This window comes from Corvus cornix, chromosome 5, assembly GCF_000738735.6.
Source record: "Corvus cornix cornix isolate S_Up_H32 chromosome 5, ASM73873v5, whole genome shotgun sequence".
Classification (NCBI taxonomy): Eukaryota; Metazoa; Chordata; class Aves; order Passeriformes; family Corvidae; genus Corvus; species Corvus cornix.
The window spans coordinates 39,213,408-39,233,225 of record NC_046335.1 but is presented as its reverse complement, the minus strand read 5'-3'; the positions used below and the strand labels follow the sequence as shown (position 1 = coordinate 39,233,225).

Sequence of the window (19,818 nt, the reverse complement as noted above, 5' to 3'; positions counted from 1 at the left end):
GGCTTCCTATCTCCTGCCACCTTAGCAACCTTGTAAACCTTATCTCCATGTCTTCCTCCCCAAATCATTGGGGAAAGTATCTAATACTGGTGAAGATGACCCCAGCTGGCAGGTCCCCTGGCCAGTCTTGCTATGTTTGCTATTCCTTACCCGCTGCACTGGAGGGCCCTGCAGGCAGCTTTCAACTCAGGGTTCTGTGCTTCTTCACTTTTCTCCAGAATCCTGGAGGTGCTAAGCCTGGTCCTGGCGCAGGCTCATCATGCCATCCCCTTAGGGGATGCCAAAGGGCAGGGCAGTGGTATGAGACCTGTGTGGCCCCAAGGCTATACTCACCTGTGCGCGGTCTATCCTGTAGAACCGATCGGCCGTGGTTGCTGTAAGACAGGAACAGAACAAGATGGGGTGATTCCTGGTGTGAGAAAGGGAGACAGCCTCTTCCCACCACGAGTGACAGTGAGCTATCCAGCCACTTCGTGGCTTGCACAGAGGGTACAGCAAAGCCAACAACAGCCCCTGACTCAGCGCAAACAACTTCCTTTCGTGATTCTGCTGGTGCCTCCACCCTAGAGGCAGCCCCTTGGGCCTACAGACCACCATGGCCCTGTGAAACATGCCTTTGCTTGCTAACTCCTCCTCAATGACTCCTGGCAGGGAGCCACAGGTAAGGCAAGAACACATCTAGCTAATGCCATGGCCTTTCTGGGGGCTTTCAGGTGCTCCAGCATTATCCTGAGCAGATGAAGCTCAGGGCTATCCAGTGCACATCTCAGCATTCATTCATACCAGGTGAGGAATTCCTGTGATTAACATGGTGCACCTTGTTGAACAGTGCTCAGAAATGGGGGCACTACAGGGGGCTGGGAGAAGAGAGAGCTCAGCCTCCTCTTGACTAAGGACCTCCATGAGGCCACTCAGAGCATGTGACTGCCAGGCACAACGGAGCATGCCACCACCAGCTGTAGGTCCAAGCCCCTGTCTCCTAGGATGGCAGGAGCTAAAATCCAGCCTGTCAGAGTGCATCCCTCTGCTTATCCCTCTTCCTTAGAGAAGAGATCACCACAGAGAGAGAGAAGCTCCAACAGAGCAAGTGGCTATGCTGGAGCCAGACACAGACAGCCACCACCCCTAGGGGAGCAGGGAAGGGTTATGGACTTAGGGCATCACCAAGGGAGAGCAGGACAGGTAAGAGCACAGTGCCAGAACAGCTGGATTCCCATGCAGGGCAACATTTCCACAATGTCCTGATGGGCTGCTGGTGCCAGTCCAGGAGAGGTTGCTGCAGTGGGATCCTTGCAGATCCAAGGAAGTCTTTCTGCAAATAGAGTGGGGATGTGCCAGAGCAGATGAGAGGAGTGAAAGAGCCATGTTTATCCTGGATATCTAGGGAGCTACTGTTCAAGGCCTACAATTCAGCCACTTGAATGAACCTGTGCCGTGTTGAATGAGGCTCTAGTCTCTTTCCTGACACATTTTCCTGAGCCCAGAACCTGCTGCTGGGAGACTGGCAGGAGAAGGGAAACTGGCCCTGGTAAAGCAGTCCTGGTAGCAACACCTGGGAGCAGCAGCACCAGCAACCCCACATGCAGGGCTGGAATCTTGAAGGGAGAAGTTGCACCCTCTCTGCCTAGTACGAGGCTTCCCAGGCCCACTGTGCAACCCATGGCTGTGCTCTGCTGTGGTCTACACTCTGCTTGCTGGGATGTCAGAGAGATGAAATGCTACCAATGGGCATTTCACTCAGCCAGCTTCCAGGTACAGAGGGAGCTTCTTGGTCAGAGAAGGCAAAGGGAGAAGGGAAAGCTACTTTCAGGTAGGGGAGAAGCAGCAGCTGGAGCCCAGCAGGTAGCCTGCTCGCCCATAACACTGCGACGCTCATGGTGAGCCTGGCTCCGAGCATGCTGGAGCAGGGGGGCCCCCTGCCTGCACGACACAGGAGAGCATCCCCAGAAGTCCCGCAGTGATAAACACACGCCACCAAGCTGTCTTCAGCTCCAAGGGCAAGAGAACTGCAGACACCCCTTGTTCCACTCATGGTCAGCAGCCAGACACGCAGCCTGGGGCAAAGCACGGCTGTGCTCAGCCCCAAAGACCCCAACATCTGTGAGTCCCAAGCCTCAGTGGTTCCCTGTGGCTTGTCACTAAGTGTCCTCTCACCCCCCAAATTCATAGAATCACAGAATCATCGAATTGCTTAGGTTGGAAAAGACCCTTAAGATCATCGAGTCCAACCATTAAACCAACGCAGCCAAGTCCACCACTAAACCACGTCCCTAAGTGCCACATCTACACGTCTTTTAAATATCTTTAGGGATGGGGACTCATCCACTTCCCTGGACAGCCTGTTCCAACGCTAGACTACCCTTTCAAGTGAGAAAAAAAATCTTCCCTGATGTAACTTGAGGTCATTTCCCTTCAACCTCTTGCTTGTTACTTGGGAGAAGAGACCAACACAACTTGACGCAACCTCCTTTCCGGTAGTTGTAGACAGAGATAAGGTCTCCCCTCAGCCTCCTTTTCTCCAGCTCCAGCTCCAGCTCCCTTGATCTCCTCATCCAGATTGATAAAGATAATAAACAGGACCAGCCCCATCACTGAGCCCTGGGGATCACCACTGGAGCCGGCCACCAGCTGGATGTAACTGCAGTCACCACCATGCTCTGGGCCAGGCCATCCAGCTGGTTTTCTATCCAGTGAACACTGCACTCATCTGAGCCATGAGCAGCCAGTTCCCACAGGAGAATGCTGTGGGCAACAGTGCCAAACATTTTATTGAAGTTCAGGTGGACAACATCCACAGGTTTCCACTCATCCACTTAGCACGTCACCTTGACACAGGAAGAGATCAGCTCGGTCAAGCAGCACCTGCTTTTCACGAACTCATGTTGGCTGAGCCTGATCCCCTGGTAGTGCTGCCTGTGCTGCCTGATGGGATCAGGATGATCTGCTCAATGACTTTTCACAGCACCAGGGTTGGGCTGACAGGCTTCTAGTTCCCCAGATCCTCCTTCTGGCTTTTTATAGATGGGCATCACACTTACTAATTTTCAGTCAACTGGGACCACCTCATCAGCCAGGATTGCTGGTAATTGATTGAAAGTGGCTCAGTGAGCACTTCTGTCATCTCCCATAGTACCTCTGGGTGGATCCCACCCAGTCTACAGACTTGCATGTGTCTAAGTGGTACAGCAGGTCACTAACCATTTCCCCTTGGATTATAGGGGTTTCGTTCTGGTCCCTGTCTGTCTTCCACCTCAGGGGCATGGACACCCTGAGAACAATTGGTCTGACTATTAAAGACTGAAGCAAAGAAGGCATTAAGTACTTGAGCCTTATCCTTTGACACTATGTCTCTACCCTTTCACTCAGTCAAGGATGAAGATTCTCCTCAGACCTCCTTTTGTTGCTGATGTATTTGCAGAAGCATTTTTTTGTTGTCTTTTATGGCAGTAGCCAAATTAAGTTCTAGTGGGGCTTTGGTCCTTCTAACTTTCTCCCTGCGTAACCTCATGACATCATTATAGTCCTCCTGGGTTGTCTGCCCCTTCTCCCTTCTCTCCTGAGTTCCCACCAAAGCTCTCTGTTCAGCCAGCCTGGTCTTCTTCCTCGCTGGCTCGTCTTTCAGCACGTAGGCCTGACCTGAGCCTTTAGGATTTCCTTCTTAAAGCACGTCCAGCCTTCCTGGACTCCTTTGCCCCTCAGGACTGCCTCCCAAGGGACTCCATCAACCAGTCTCTGAAACAAGCCAAAGTCTCCCTCCAGAAGTCCAAGCAGTTCTGCTGGCATTCCGTCCTTACTTCTCCAAGAATCAAACCTATCATTCTGTGATTGTGATGCCCAAGACGGCTTCCAGCATCACCCACCAATCCTTCCCTGTTTGCAAACAGCAGGTCCAGTGGGATGCCTTCCCTACTGGCTCCCTCACTGTCTGTGTCAGGAAGCTGCCATCCACACACTCCGAGAACTGTTTCCTCTCTGCTGTGTTGTATTTCCAGCAAACATCTGGTAAGCTGAAGTCCTCCACAAGAACAAAGGCTGGCGATACTGAGACTTCTCCCAGCTGCCTATAGAATATTTCATCTGCCTCTTTATCCTGGAGGGAGTCTATAACAGACTATAACAGACTTCCACCAGGGTATCTGCCCTATTGGCCTTCCCCCTGATTCTTACCCATATACACTGAACCCTATTGTCACCATCATTAAGCTCTAGACAATTGAAACAGTCCCTACCATACAGGGCCACTCCAGTGCCTCTCCTTCCTTGCCTGTCCCCTCTGAAGAGTTTTTAGCCATCCATTGCAGCCCCCCAGTTGTGTGACTTGTCCCACCATGTCTCTGTGATGGCAACTATGTCATAGTTTTCTTGCTGTGCCATATCTTTTGGCTCCTCCTGTTTGTAGCCCATGCTGCATGCATTGGTGTCAATGCACTTCAGCTGGGCTACTGATTCCTCCACTTTTTTGGGGATAGGAGCCATAATTCCTATGCCCTAATTCTTAGGTGCTTCTGTGGTTTCTAATGCATCAATAACCCTTGGATCTTTGCAGCCACATGGATCTCCACTCCCTACCTCCACTGAGGTGGCAGACAAAAGGACCTTGCCTAGCACATCATCAGACTCAGTCAACACTCCTAGGGGAGGGTGATACTCACAGTCTAGGAAGCACCACTTGGGTGACAGCTTCTGGAATGACAGTGTCTTCGGCTTGGCTCCATCTCCCTCCTGCATAATAAAAGAGAGGATAAAGATGTAGCTTATGGCCTCTGCATCTCTCCTCAGAGCATTCCTCCTGCTTTGGGAGGTCCCTGCAGACATAGAGGACCACAGGCACTTGGGTGAACTTCAACACAGGCACAGCACACTGCAACAGGGAGCAGCATGGGACAGACTGGAGCTGACTGTAGAGAGGTGTCACAAGACGAGCCCATGAGACCAGCACAGCAGACATGACAGATGGGCCCAGCAGACAGAGTGAGGCCATACACACCTGAAAGAGCAGGCGCTCTAAAGCAGAGGGCTGTGGAGGGAAATCCTGCAGAAAGGCAAGGTGTGCTGTTACAGCCGGTGTCTGGGCAGCTGCCCAGTCCCTCTCTCATCCCACTGGAGTTGCTTAATGTGCTGCCATATCTGGCTTTACACACTGTCTGGCCTGGTCCCTGCATGGCTTTAAGGCCCGAGCACAGTCATTGCCCAAGGAGTGAGAAGAGGTAAACCATGAGGTGACCAAGGAACACCAGCCACACTGCACAGTTTTAAAGGCGCAGGAGATTGCAGGGGCATCAGTCTACCACACTGACACAGCAGGAAAGCCATGTGCCTGCCTGCATGTCCTCACCAGTGCCTGGGCACAAGGTGGGCAGGGGACAGGCATGCAGAGCAGGCACAGCAAGAGGCAGATGCCAGTGTGCCAGCCCAGGCAAGCACCTCTGCAACTCAGCCCTGCAGGACACTATGCACACGCTGGATGGGATTCCCACAGGCACAAGAGCCAGCTAACAGCAGACTAAGCAAGGTCCCTTCAATCTTCTATGCAACAATCAGATTGAGCAGTGCAGCACCAGGAGCCACATTATGGGCTTAGAAGGTATTGTTCACCAGGAGCAAGAGTTACACAGTCTGTGTACAGGTCACAGACACGTGCTAGTACATTGGCAAGGACACAAAAATTAGTGCTTGCAAATGAAAAGAGGTGGAGGGGTTATAAACCTAACCCAGGCACCTGGAGAGACCAGAGCTGTGCCAGAAAACACAGAACCTGTGGAGGGTAGAAGGCTTACAGGCCCCCACAGGATGTGTGCCAGCTTTTTATACTACTCTGTAGTTTTTCAGGGTCACTCTCTGGGCTTGGAGAACAGTCAGAAGAGCAATGCTGAAAAAGAAGCTGCCAGACAGCACGGAGCAAAAAGCCATCCAGCTTGGGACCCTGCCTCCACCACATGGTGAAGACAAACCATGACCTCTTAGTGGGAACCAAAGCAAGAGTGTGTGTGTTGGTGCATGCAGGTCAAGGAGGCTTAGAAATCCTTTCCCTGAGTCCCTCCATCCTCAGCATTCAGCCATAACCACTTTTCATGCAAAGACTCACCTCCTGCAGCTTCTCAATTTGGGTCCGGCACAACTCCAGGTCACTGTCTCCTGGAACCACGATGATCCCCAGTGGCACAGCTGCAGAACAGGGCACAGGCACAACTCAGGGAGCAGCCCATGCCCCATTACCAACACCTGTTTAGCTACAGGCTTTGCCAGACTTGGGGACTGCAGCTCCCACCCCCTGGTCACTCAGCTGGTCACTCACAGGCTTCCTTGAGCTTTTCCTTGTCATAGTTCAGTGCCTCATAGTCACGCATGCTGATTCGGCTCACCCGGATCCGCAGCCGCTCGGGCACTGGCTGCTGGCTGTGTGCAGGGGGCAAGGAAAAAGGAAGATATCAAAAAATGACAGCCTGCTTTCTCCTTATTCCCCTCATCCCTCCAAAACAGGCAAGAGCACAGTGCTGTATAGACTGGGGTGGGGAGCTTGGCACCAGAATTTCTCCAACATCAGGGTCAGGCCTTATTTCTGTGACCTGATCCCTTCCCAGACCCTCCCCAAGAAAGGACTGAAATGCCTCTGCCAGTCATGGATCAGTCCCATCCCTTTCCCTGCCAACTGTCCTTCCTTGGAGAGGAGGTAGCAGATCAATCTGAGGAACCTACTCATTGAGCAGGGGCATGGAGTTGCGCCGCTTGGTCTTCTGCACCATGTTGGCTTGGTTGCGCAGGGAGATGTGGATGCAGGAAGCCGCCAGCTTGCAGGGCTCTCCATCCACCTGCATGGGAATGGCCTTGGACGTGGTAAGAACTACCTGCCGGCACTGACAGAGCCGCTCCCCATGGCCACCGACTTGCAAGGCAGCCTGTGAAAGGGTCCAGAGTGAGAGCAGAGCATGGACTGAGACGTGGATGAGGGGAGCATCCATTGTGAGCTGGATGCTGCAAGTGAATCAAGTTCTGAGGGTCTCAGGTTTGATTTCAGTGAGAAGGGACTCACAGAGACCAGGGCATAACAGCACCTCACCTGAATCTTAGAGAGCAGACACTGTCACACAGGCCAGTACCACAATTCCTCCAGAGAGGATCTGTGGAGCTGTGGGCTGGCTGACACCTGGTCAATGAGACCAGTCACTCCCCTGGTTGCTACCTACAGCTGCCAACAGTACTGACTCACCAGCGATGTCATGGTGAAGCCAATAACTTCAATGCAGCCATCATCATGGCGCTGAGGCTCAAAGTCATGGTGCTCCCCAGGGTTGCCCCAAGGCATGGTGCCTGCACAGTACCTGTGAAGGGATGGGAAGAAATGCCTGGACCGGCATCCAAAACCCAGGCAGGGATCTACAGCACAGGTGTTTGAAGCCCAGCATATGAAGACAGGTCCTGGGGTTGCTCACCTTGGGATGTTAAGGAAGACCAGGCACTGGGGCTTCAGGTCCTGAATCTTGGAGGTCAGGTCTGTCCCGTCACACTGGAGACAACACAGGGGTGTTCAGGCTGCTGTAATGGGGAGCCTGGTCCATCCTACCCACTTAGGAAGAAATGGCCTCCCCTCCTCTGCTCCCTACACTGAGTGTTCTCCAAGTCAGGGGAGGCTGATGCTCCCAGAAACATATCCGCTCCCCAGCCCTGCCATACTCAGTGTGCCAAGGGACACTCCTCATGCCTCCACAGCTCACCCCCTCCCTGGACCAGAGCACCCCAGCACACTCACAACCAGCCTGACGTGCTTCGCCAAGTCTTTGGAGCTCCCAGTGAGGAAGTCAGAGAAGGCTGTCTGCCAAGGTAAGAGACAGAGTTAGTGCCCAGGTGTTCACCAGAATGGGCAGCCAGGAAGCCTGCCACTGACCTGCCACAGACCTCAGCTGCTGAAACCTGCAAACCCCCTTTTCATCCACAGAAGTCTTCTCCTCCTCCAAAACAACATGATCCATTCCTCTTGCTATTTTGTCTACCAAAAACTTTGGGGCACCTTCAGTAACATGCTCTAGTGTTCCCATGCCAGCCCAGTCCTGACTTTAGGGAAGAGCTGGCAAGGTGAGTCTCCTCCAGTGAGACTCAAGTCACAAGAGACAAATTCAGTCTCAAGCTGTAATGAAGTACCACAAAACAAAGCTGAAGTGACCCCATCTAGAGATTCCAGGAGGGACAGCAAGGGTTCCCTTTGGGTTTAACTGTGCAGATAGGAAAAGATACACAAGCAGGACAGATGTGAGATGGCACAGAGCAGCTTAGCCTTTAGTACTGCTCAAATACCAGTCACCAGACACATGGGTAGAAAGCATATTGAGGATGTGGAGACAAAGGAACGAAGATGATACTGAGATGCAAAGCTCTAGAGGTGAGATACAGGAGGAGGGTGTAATTAGCCAGGAAGCTGTAACTGGTCCAAGGTATACAATAAAAGACCAAAGTAGTGTGGAGATTCTATGGAAAGGCTTCCTATTCCTCTGCAGGGGGGACAGCCTGCCTTCCCACAGCTCCAGGGAGGTCCTGCCTGGGTGACCACCCACGAGCTGGAGATCAAGAACAATAGTGGCAGAAGATCAATACAGCAACTGTACTGCAGGCCACAGAGCAAGTTGTACTGCCAGCAGCACTCGCAGCCAAAGAGGAGCTGTGACTCCCAGTGCTGCAGCCTTTCTCCAGCAACTCTCCACCTTTGGGCTGGGGGGCTTAGCTTGAGTGCACGTGAAGGTCCAGGTAACTTAAATGAGTGAGTTTAGGGTGTAGACAGAAGGCAGGTCTATGCCTGTGCTCCAGTTGACATTACGGCTGCTGTGACGCAGGCTCAGATATCCCCCACACACTCACCCCAGCATAGAACATTTTATTCCGAAACCGGCTGTTGAACTTCTCTGGGTTGGCCTCTAGGGAAAGGAGAAAAAAAGTCCAGGTCATTGGCCTACATATGGAAATATTTCACTTACCAGCTCTCCTCAGACACAGCTCTACAGCCAGCCTCAGCCAGGAGTCTGCTCCCAGCTTTTTTCCTGTGCAGGCACCCCTCTTCCCCCTCTGCAGCTTGGACTTGCTCCTCCTGTTTCACCTCCAGCTCTGTCCCTGAAGCAATTCTCTTGTTCACTTTCTTGAGGAACCCACAAACAAGAACGGGCCCATCCCACAGACACCGACCAAGTCCTGCCACTGCCCTGTACCTCGGGATTCGTGGAACTCCAGCGTCACCCGTGCGTCAAAGCCAAGGCTGAAGTAGTTATTAAAGACATCCAAAGGGAGCTGAAATGGAAAGGAAGAATAAGGATGAGGCTGCCAGTATGTGCCCATGGCAAAGATTAAGTCAGTTTACAGCAGAGCTACTACAGTGCTCGTGAGGCTGAGGGACCCTGCTTGCCTTTTCCCTAGGAAAATACAGAGGTTACCAGCCTGAGATAATGGATAAGTTCCTGGCTCCTAGGGGTAAGGGAAGTGGCCCAAGGGGACACACTCTGCTCTCTGAGGTTTCTGCAATCATCCACATTTCTGCTAAAGAGAACAGTCTCACAGAAGACTGGGCTTATACCTGTTGCAAGTTGCAAGTTGTGGTTAAAAACCTTTGTTAGGCATTTAGTTATGAACTCTACATGCCTTTCCACGACTGCTGTGGCTCAGAGCCATGAAGAGAATGGTGGAATTGGAGGAGTGAGAGGGAAACACCAACCCAACAATGTAGCCCCAGGTGCTGGGGCTGCCTGAGCCAGTGGAGAAAAGAGAATGCAGACCTCTAGCACAGGGAACAGATATCGAGAGGAGGTGTCCCACCTTGTCAGCAGCTGCCTCATCCTTTTCCTCAGGGTTTGCATCAGGGTTTGGTTCCACATGGAGGTTCCAGCGATCGAGCTGCACTATGTTCCCATCTTCTACGTGTGATAGGATCTTAGACAGAGGCTCATCCGTGTAACCCTGGTGAAGGGAAGGACTTGGTGAGTCTCATGCCTGCCTCCCACAGAGATACCCCAGATAGCAGGCTTTGATAAGACATCCCAGAGTAAAAGATGGAGAAGAGAGACCAACTCTACTCGAATGCACAATGAAGTGGGACTTGAAATTTAAAACAATGAATCTTCCTTCTAAAAATCTTCCAAAATTTGAAAAAGCAATTGCTTTTGTATAATCTAATGCAGAACAATTCAAATGTCAGAAGAATGGCAACATCCAAATTGCACTTATTTGTTGGTCTCTATCTACAGGAAATTAAAACACCAGCCCATGCAAATCTCCACCCATGTGTCTGAAACAAGGGTTGAAGCATTCAGCCCTTCTCTGTCAGCAGTGGGTTCTTGTGCCCATCACTTACCCCACCCCAGTTCAGTGTTCTGGCCAAGTCGTTCCCTGTCCCCAAAGGTAGGATGGCCACAGGAGGAGGTGGATTGATACGTAACTGGTCCAGAATGGAGAGTATCCAGCCTACCTGCTCAAGCAAGAGAGTGCAAAGAAACCATTGTTTATCTCAGGGACCAGCAGGTAGGCAGAGCACTAGCGATGGCAGAGGGGCAGAGATGGGGTCTCCTTAGCCACATCTGAGGCTATTCACGGTCTTTAATGCTCTAATCAGCTGCTGCAGGAGATACCAGGAACCCCAGTGAGGATACTGGCCCTCAAAAGGGCTCCAAATCCAGACATGTTACAGACTATCACTCCCTGGAACAGTGCATGAGGGCACCCACAGTATCCATGCTACCAGCTGTACCATGGACACAGTGTGCACAGTTTGCCCTGCTCTGGATTACAGCAAGGAGGGCTGCTGTCTGCACTGGAAAGGCCTGGGCAAAGGGGCTGGAGACTCACCGTGCCGTCTCCCCCGCACGCCAGGATCCGGAGGTTGTGGACTTTGCGGTACAGCTCCAGCCTGCAGGGAATGGGGAGGTTGAGGAGAGGAGGGGAGGGGAGAGGTACTGAAGGTGCAGGTACACAGCAGCTGCCTCACAGAGCCCTTGGCATTCACAAAGCCACATCCATGTCTCCCTCCAGAGCTGCTCACAGCAGTGGGCAAAGCCACAGTAACTTTGGCTTCGCCAGCTCTTGTGAAGGAAGAGTGGGGTGTCCACAGGCTGTGCACACATAGATAACCCAGAACGCAGCAAGCAGACAAGACTCACACAACATTAACTGAATATAAGGAACTATGTCTGGGAACCTCACCCCATGGCTCTTCAGCACTAGCCTTAAGATTAGACCAACCCTCCATCAGGAATCACTGACTATGAGTGACTATCACAACCTATCCTAGATAGGCCTCTCAAAGCATTGAAGGTCTGTCTGCATGTGGGAGCTATGAAGCATCAGGCCTCTGCCAGCTGGGGGAAGAGCTCTAGGGAGGAATCCTGGGACATGGATAGGGGAGAGAAAGGTACTGCCCCCATCAGTACTCACGCCTCCTTGGGTCCACCCTGGCTGAGGTCGAAAACTTGCCGTGGGTTGAGATACCACATGAAGGATTGGATGATCTTGGCTCCCTATGGGGAGAAGAAAGACTTTAGGTAATATCAAGTTCCCAGTGGACAGCAGAAGGAGGCATCTGCCTGGGGACAGGCTAAGACAACACTATTCTGGAGGAGACACAGGCAAAGCCTGGCAAAGGTGGGAACTGCTGGGCAGCAAACTGGCATTGTGGCCTCTTGTGCAGCTGAGACATCACCAAAACTACGATGAGAGCTCAGCAGCCAAATGGCAATGCTCTCACAGAGATGTCTTCTTAGGGAGATACCAGACAAGGCCATACCTGATTCCCACCGCTCTTGGGGTTCACGAACACCAGCAAGGGCTTCATGAGAGGAGCTGGCATGGGCTTGATGACAAAGGGTTTCCACCTCCCTTCCTGCAAGAGATACCATAGATCCTTCAACAAAGCTGGGGAAATGCAAACTCCCACCTCCAACTGAGCCCTAACATCATGCAGGCCAGAAGCAGGAGAAAGAGAACATCCCAGCCACCCCATAAACCTTGCATCTGGGATATACCCTGCCAGCAGGCACCCTCCCTCCAGCTCAACCTCTTTAACCTCAGTGCAGACCCAGAAAAACCCACTTTTATTCCCTGCCTTGCTCCTCATTGTTCAGTCTCCCTGCCCTTCCAAGACAAGGTCATTCCCAGTCCCCTCATCTCTTACCTCGGCCCCCTTTTTGCTGGATTTCCGCTTGAATGATGTCCTCTTCTTCTTCTTACTAGATTTCAGTGGATTCTAGAGAGAAAAGGAACAAACATAAAAACTCTGTGAGGAGCCACTGTGTAAATGGGAACTGTGAAAGAGCCACAAGAGCTGAAGTGACTTACCTGGGGCCGCCGGACCCGCAGAATCCAGGTAGGAGGAACGACAACAGCAGCGTGAGCCCCCAGTGAGCAGGGCTCTTCAATGTGTTGCAGCATGAAACATGACACTTTGCTGTGATACTGGCCAAGAAGAAGACAGAGAGAACTCAGCTGGTCAGTTTGCTGGGCACAGCCACCACCTCCTCCTCTCAGGTCCCCCATGCCAATGCAGGGAGTGTTGGATGAAACCATGCAGGAATTTCATAATGGGAAGGCAATGAAGAGAAAGCTTCTCAAAGGAGCTTGCCAATGTCATAGTACAGCTTCTCCCAGCAGGAGGAGCTGTTAAAGGGCAGGCTACTTGGGGGAGTCCCAGCAGAAAGCAGAGGTCATTAGTGCAGAACCGACTGGTAAGGCATTCAGGGAGGGCTTTGCTCACCGCTTGTTTGCACCAGGAACAGCTGATGGCTACAATCTCTTTGCTGTGGAAGGCAAACTTCTGCTGAAAACCCTGTGGAAGAAAGGAGAAGAGGCTTAAAGAATTCCCTCGCAGTTTCCTACCATCCAACAGGACTTCTGCACCAGTAAGAGAGACATTAACAAAGAGAGCACATCTGCAGCTGGAGCTCTCCAGATCCTGTCAGACAGCCCCAACCACCACAACGGCACCAGGGAGGCCACTGTGCTCTGCAGGGGTGTCCTTATTGCTCAAACAAAGCATGTCAAGAAGACAGTCTCCTTCAGGATTAACTGGGCCCAGGGGAAGAACTACTCTATGTGGGAAGCACTTACATAGTGCTTCACTGAACAAAGCAGGGCACGTGTCTTGGGTTTGCTGCCAAACAGGAATGGTGGGATGTCCCTGGTTCCCAGCCCTGTTCTTGTCTCTGGTTAGACCTTAGGTTTCCTTCAGGCTGAGAAAAATGCCCAAAATGCCCTCTCACCTTGCCACACTGCCGGCATTTCCCTTCCTGCCGCCTCCGGTGCACCCAGTGATGCCGGACAACGATGGGCTAAAGGGAAAAGAAAAAAAGAAAATTAAAAAAAAAGGGGAATGAAGGGCCCAGTGTGTGAGGGAACACAGAACAGGCAGAAGGAATGGACACAGGCCAGCCAGCCTCTGCTCTTGCAGCAAAACCACTGCTCATAGGCACCAGCCTCCACCCTCTGAAAGAAGGCAAAGCCAAAGAATCAGGGGGCAAGAGGCCAATTTAAGATGCTCCAAATAAAGGGAATTAAAACCAGAAGAAATAGGAAGGAGAATAGGGAAAGTGAAGACTGAGAATCACACAAAGCAGACCCAAGGAGAGTGGGCAAGCAGTAGCACATCTCTGTCCCTTAACATCTCTGCCCACATGCCCCTAGTGCCAGGTGAAAAATGTGCTGGTGGAAGGTGTGAAAATCCCTAGGGAGACACAGTTTGTGCCCACAGCAAGAAGATGGAAGTGCTTGCAGCTAAGCCACAAACCTCCTCCCTCCATGTTCCTCGAGAAGAGTGGCAGCCCCAAAGCCCTCCACACCCACTTCCCCCTGCTCTTTCCCCAGACCAATCCTGAGCCCGCCTCAGTCCCAGCGTGGGCAGCAAGGCTGCTCACCAGCACCTCTGCTCTGCCTGCAGGCTCACGGTGGGTTGAGGGCTGGGACTTGCAGAAGTGATTGTGAGGGAGTCAGAAGTTTTGTAATGAAGCACCACATGTCCTAAATCCCATCCTACTCTTCCAGCCCTGTATTGGGAAATGCACTGCAGAGAGAGTAGCAAAAAGAGAAAAGGGAGTGCAAGTTCACAGGTTGGCATGGCAGGACCCAACATCCTGCTCCTGACAGCTTTTGGGATCATGATGATGAAAGGCAGAAACTTTGGAAGGAGGTTTGGGTCAGAGCTCCAGTGTTGCCTGCTCTGGGCAGCACACGGGAGAGGACAAAGAGTCTTCTTGGCTTTAGTGGACATTAATCCAGTAGGAGCAGAAGGAGGGCTATGCCTAGAGCTCAGCTCTGGGTCCAAGCAGGCACATCTAGGGAAAGGGCTGACCCTGAAGGGGATACCTGGCACCACAAAGGCCAGAAGAGCACCTTTTTTTAGGGAAACAGGAAGGAAGATGCCTTGGAGGAACTGAGAAGCGTTAGAAAGACAGGACGGAGAAGCAGAATTTGTGAGAAAAAAGAAAAACCAAGAAAGGGGAGGGAGAAAAAAATTGTAGAGGCTGGAGAGAAGAAAAATAGAGACAGAAGATGGAGCAGAGGCAGCAAGCTGTCAGCAGAGCCCAAAGGGTAAGTGAAACACAAATAAGGGAGCTAGGCTAAGAGTGATATGGGAAGGAGGCACAGCAAGAAAAACAAAGCAAGAAAGGAAGGTTTAAAGTGATGCTGAAAGCTTCCCTTTATGAGGTCCTGCTAGCATTTCAAAGCAGGCAACCCTGTGTTTGAATACCCTTCCCCAACTAAGTCTGCTGTGCCAGCACAAACACAGCATGGGGGCAGCTCTGTTACCGAAATGGCACGTGACCGAGCCACCCACACCCACTCCAGAGCACTGCACAGGCTCCACTGGCTCCCCAGGCTGGAGGGTGAAGCATGAAGGCTGACAGCTGCTTCCACCAGTGCAGGTCAGCAGACAGATTCCAGGCCACTGCTTATGCCCAGTATACTACAACATGGGCTGAAGGTGTCTGATAGCACTACTGTGGGCAACTTCCACTTCTACCTGTGGCACCCAGGTCAGTGCTGAGTGATAAAGCCAGAAGTGAGCCCATACTGCTTCCTTCCAAATTGCAGGAGACTTGGGGACCTGCTGTTTGCCACAGCTCATCTGTGTGCCTGGGGACCAACACAACGGGCAAAGTTTCTCCCAGAAAACACCATCTGTAGGTTCCCCCCAGGCAGATTCAGGAGATTCAGAACATGCAAACCACCGGCTGCTCTGCATTTGCTGCCTGCAAACTCCTCGCTCTTCACACCCAGTGCTGCTGCCTTGCAAAGAAACATCCCTTTTACGGCACCACCCCCTTGGAGCAGGAAGGAACATGATGCCTCCACTCGGATGGGCAACACACTGGCAGCATCTGGTGTCTTTCCCATCAAACTGGAAACAGGAGAGGCAGATGTGGGCAGTGTCCAAGGCACATTTCTCACCTCCCGTATGTTCCGGGATCCTGATTCCCTGAAGGAAGGTTTGCAGCGGAAATTTATCTGTAGGTTGAACACACATGAGAGGAATCAGTAAAACCATTGTACCTGAAGGAAACCTACTGGAATTTACTGTACTACATCAAGGCCCAGAACCTCTGGAATTGTTTGGTACTTGCCACAAAACCCTCACATCTCGGTTACTTAACAAAATGGGGCCTGGGCTCCCAATCATGTCACTAGATCCTCATTTTGGTACTGTCTCCTCAGAAGACCCCTCTTTGCAATTACACATTGTAGTTCCCCAATTTTCTTGTGTTTCACTGCCCAAGAAAAGGCTGTTACAGTTTTGCAAGCTGCAGGGAGGGCTTAACAGGCTCTACTCACTTTCTCCAGCTGTTCAATGCAGGGTGTATGCACTACGATCTTGCAGGCTGCACACTTACGCCTGGAGAGAGGTTTTTGCTGAACGATAAGAAAAGGGGAGGAAAAAAAAATACGTGAATGAATATATGGAGTGTTCAGAGCCTGGCAAACTCAGCCTCCCATCATACCTCCTTCATATGCATTGGGATACAGAACAAGCCCTATATTAAAGTTAGATACAACCTAGACTTCTTGTCTAGCGAAGGGATGTAAGCATGTGCCTATAGCAGATGTTCTCAAGCCTGGGACATAGCAGGGAGGTTATTTTCCCTACTGTCCTGTCCTGCAGCCCTTGTCCTCTTCTGATACTGCCTGAGAGCACCATGGAAGCTGGTCTGGGAGGCACCTGCAGGGTGGCATCAGTGGCAGACACCTGCAAGGTGGCAGGCACAGGGTGGCATCAGTGCTATGTGTCCTGCACCACAAGCAGGACTGAGCCTGCAAACTGGGAGGGAGGACTGCAGGGGCAGGAGGCAACAGGCCTGGGTCTCCAGAGCTCACTTTTCTCCTCTATTGAAAGGTCTTGGATTAAGGCTGTCCTTCTAAGGGTGTGGAGTCCCAACACCCTCCCTCTGGAACCCTCCAGACAAGTGGCAGCCCTGCATCAGGTTCCCATTGCAAACTGACAACCAGCATTGGCAGAAACTGGGGACTTGGCCCTCTGGTATGCAGAGGCAGGAGGGACACAGTCCCTGCCTCAGCAGCTCCCCAGACCCCTGCATGTCCCCCAGCAGCAGCAGCAGCAGTGTGGCCTCTGTGGTCTCCCCATAAGGTGACAACACAGCCGGGTTTGTGGCCTTTGCTGGTGAGGCAGGTGGTCCCAGGTGACTCACCAGCAGCTTCGCCATGCAGTTCTGGTCCCCAACGTAGCAGAAGTCCCCAGAGACATTGGTCTCAAACCAGATGTGCTCCCCATAGACCGCAGCCTCCTGAAAGACACAAGACAACACATGCTCTGAGAGCATCCTCAGAGAGGCATCTGAGCCCCTAAAATGCTTTGTGCAAGGGACAAGATACTGGACGATGCTGGGGGTGGGAGGTTGGAGCTAGGTGGAGGCCAGGAGACAAGATGCACACAAGAACCAGGGACATCTCGACAGAGGAAACCTCACAAAGCTGCTGCCATGGCCCACCTGTTGTAAACAAGAGGGCCCCAGGAAACCAACTCCAAGACCTACAAACCACTTGCAGTGTCCTGCACAGGAGAGCTGCTTTCATCACCCCGGGAGGAGGCATCAGGGCAGATTCAGTGCAGGGAACTCTCCTGAACATGCTTCTGTGCTATAGCCTGAGGGTGCAGCTTAAAACCTGCGGGGCTTTGCCTGTGAAGGAGCAGGGGCTTGCTCCTGTTGCTTGGGCCCAGCCACAAGATCTTGGCTGTCAGAAGCAGAAAAGCTGGCAGTGGAGTAGTTATGCCATCCCTCCAGGAACCACCTGTGCCTCCACAGCCTCTCGCAGCATCAAGTAGTGCTGCCAGCAGCACAGATGCTGGCACCAGCTGGTGGCAATGGCAGAGGCCATAAATGTGTCAAAGTCAGTCACCTGGGAAGCCTCAACCCGGGAAGAGCCTGCTGCTTCTTGGCCAAGAGCCCATTCCATGCAATGCCCAGCAAAACACACTACAACTTACGCTCCAATCCACAGTGCTGCGTATCTGCCTCTCCGAGTCGCTCCTCAGGGCTAGTGCCGGGTTTGGCTGGGCTACCATGTGCTGGAGACTGGATTTGGCAATAGCTTTCCTGGAAGACACAGGAGGGCTGGCTATTAAATATATATCCAAAGCACAAGCTGCTTCTGAGATGCAACATGAAGCTGGAGCAGAAAAGCCTCCTCAGGACCAAGCGGCTGGAAATGAGGTGAATTTCCAACCCAGCTGGCTGAGAAGGACCTGGTCCTGTGAGATAGTCCTGTGGGATGAAGAGGTACTGGCCATGTTGCTGACAGCTCAGCCAGACACCCTGTACCCAACAAAAGGCATAGCCTGGGTCTGCTGGGTTAATGCCCTCAGGGATGACAGTTCCATTGTAAATCACCTTGGGAGTATCCACAGAGCTGTGGTGGTGGAACTGCCTTTGCAGGGTCAATCCAGTGCTCCTGTCCCACAGTCTCCCTGCATCTCTCCCACACCAAGGCACCTCAGAGCCTGGCCTGTTTTCAGGAACCAGTACAACCAGCCAGAATAAAAGCAGCTGTTTGTTTGGGGCTAGTGAGCTTCTCCCAGATGTGCCAAGGTGGAGGAAAGGAGCGGGAAATCCAGCCAGCAGAAGTGTGCATCTCCAGCAAGCAACCAGGCCTACCACCTTCCTCTGGCCCCAGCCTGGCAGGAGAGGACGCCCACAAGCCCCAGGGGCTGCACCAAGAGCATCAGTGGCAGTGCTGGCCTGAGTGGAAGATGCTCAAGGTACGCCAGCAGCACTGCAAGACACTGACGGCGGCCAGGGCCAATGGCACTGTCTCTTCCCTCCTTCCCCACCAAACCTGGGTCTGCACCCCACCTCTCCCCTCCCCATGGCATTGCCTGCTTGCACACTGCTGCCATACATACAGCAGCCGGGGGCTCCAGCTGTCCGGGGTGGTGCGGCAGGTGGGCTCTGGTCCCAAACCCTTGACGAGGGTGGCAGAGGGGCACCTGGTTCCAGCCACTCCTGCACAGCACTGGGCCAGCAGCCGTGGGTGTCCAGGAGGGAGCAGCCCAGGTTGAGGGGCATCGCTGGAGCGCCGGCGCTGGCTGAGGCGGCGGTAGCGGCCTGGCAGGCCATAGGCAGCCCGGCTGTGCGTGACCTCGGTGGGCAGGCGGTGGGAGGAAGCGCGCCGCAGGCAGCGGGGGCCTCGCGACAGCAGCCCAGCCTGGAGCGGCCGCAGCTGGGGCAGCATGGCCAGCCACGTCTCCTCAGCACAACGCTGGCCCTGCTCAGCTCCTGCTGCTGCACCACTGTCCTCTGGAGACTCAGATCTGGAGCTGTCGCTGCACTGAGCCCTGTCCCCCATCTCTCCCGTGGGAACGAGGCTGGCCAGCAGGACAGTGGGATCCAGCAGCTTGGCATCAATGGCTTGTGCCTGGCCCCCGCGCTTCGTCTGCACGGCGAACCTGGGGCTGAGGCAGGGCGGCGTGGTGCTGGAGCGGCGACGGGTGCCGGGACGCCGGACCAGGCCCAGGCAGGAGACGGATGCTGCTGGGGTGCCTGAGCCACGGCGGCACTGGGCCAGTGAGGTGGAGGGCAGCCCCACCTGGGAGCGACGCCTGGCCTTGCCCGTGGGCACAGCCACCACGCTGGTGCGCCGCAGCCCCTTCCGCCCAAAGTGCCGCCTAAAAAAGGTTTCCATTGTATCCGGATGGTGGCTGTTAACACAGAAACCAGGAATTAAGTAGGCTCCCCTATTAGTCCAGGCCACACCGTGGCTGTAAGGGCAAGGGGACAGGGAGAAGCAGGGGACAGAGGGCTGAAGCAGGTAGTGGGAGACATGGCAATGCTACCTGAGGCATGTGGCAGGGGCTTGCTCCCCACAGCTCTACTGCTCCACGAGTATCACAGCTCAGCAATAGTAGGGCTGGTGTCACCACCTGGCCAGGACCCTCTGCGTTCCTTGCTCTCCACTGTGGGATCAGCAGAGCCCCTGTGCACCCCGAGGTGCCAATCAGCCCTGGTACCTCAACTACCCCCCACTCTCCTGATGCTGATCCACCTGGTTTCCCCACAGGAACCACTCTGGCTAAGCACCAGTCCCACCGAATTTGTAGCAAGTTGAAATTAAGCCCTTGCAAATCCCACAGAAGAAAATGAACCAGGCAAGTAAAACCAGGGCAGGAAAATTTGGTAGAAGCAGTCTGGGAGAGCTGGAAGAGGCTGGAGCTGGAGCTAGGAAAACCATCCCATCTGTCCTAAGCAAAACTGCCCTCTCATGGGAGAAAGCTTTACAGAGGCTCTCATGCTTTCCCTGCCCAGCCCACAAAGCTTGACAGGCTGCCTGGACATTGCAGCAGTCTGTGGA

The 19,818-nt window shown here is 53.2% G+C and overlaps 1 protein-coding gene across 11 annotated transcripts in view; it reads right to left on the bottom strand.

Annotated features, from left to right (window-relative positions):
* DGKZ (diacylglycerol kinase zeta) overlaps window positions 1-19,818 on the bottom strand; it is a 55,000-nt gene that overhangs the window by 7,849 nt on the left and 27,333 nt on the right. For 6 of the 11 annotated variants that reach the window (XM_019281765.3, XM_010413349.4, XM_039551744.1 and 3 more), the window contains 24 exons: window positions 17,459-17,567; window positions 16,662-16,757; window positions 15,790-15,867; window positions 15,409-15,465; window positions 13,224-13,292; window positions 12,719-12,790; window positions 12,304-12,420; window positions 12,140-12,211; window positions 11,753-11,848; window positions 11,404-11,486; window positions 10,819-10,879; window positions 10,328-10,441; window positions 9,793-9,933; window positions 9,192-9,270; window positions 8,848-8,903; window positions 7,748-7,810; window positions 7,431-7,504; window positions 7,208-7,319; window positions 6,697-6,896; window positions 6,296-6,396; window positions 6,086-6,165; window positions 4,988-5,032; window positions 4,653-4,722; window positions 334-374 (listed from right to left, as the gene is read on the bottom strand). In XM_019281765.3, the coding sequence (XP_019137310.1) occupies window positions 334-374; window positions 4,653-4,722; window positions 4,988-5,032; window positions 6,086-6,165; window positions 6,296-6,396; window positions 6,697-6,896; window positions 7,208-7,319; window positions 7,431-7,504; window positions 7,748-7,810; window positions 8,848-8,903; window positions 9,192-9,270; window positions 9,793-9,933; window positions 10,328-10,441; window positions 10,819-10,879; window positions 11,404-11,486; window positions 11,753-11,848; window positions 12,140-12,211; window positions 12,304-12,420; window positions 12,719-12,790; window positions 13,224-13,292; window positions 15,409-15,465; window positions 15,790-15,867; window positions 16,662-16,757; window positions 17,459-17,567 (2,086 nt within the window). Of the gene's footprint in view, window positions 1-333; window positions 375-4,652; window positions 4,723-4,987; window positions 5,033-6,085; window positions 6,166-6,295; window positions 6,397-6,696; window positions 6,897-7,207; window positions 7,320-7,430; window positions 7,505-7,747; window positions 7,811-8,847; window positions 8,904-9,191; window positions 9,271-9,792; window positions 9,934-10,327; window positions 10,442-10,818; window positions 10,880-11,403; window positions 11,487-11,752; window positions 11,849-12,139; window positions 12,212-12,303; window positions 12,421-12,718; window positions 12,791-13,223; window positions 13,293-15,408; window positions 15,466-15,789; window positions 15,868-16,661; window positions 16,758-17,458; window positions 17,568-18,373; window positions 19,444-19,818 lie in introns of those variants that run through there. The other 5 variants (XM_019281784.3, XM_039551738.1, XM_039551741.1 and 2 more) reach the window with 5 other exon arrangements.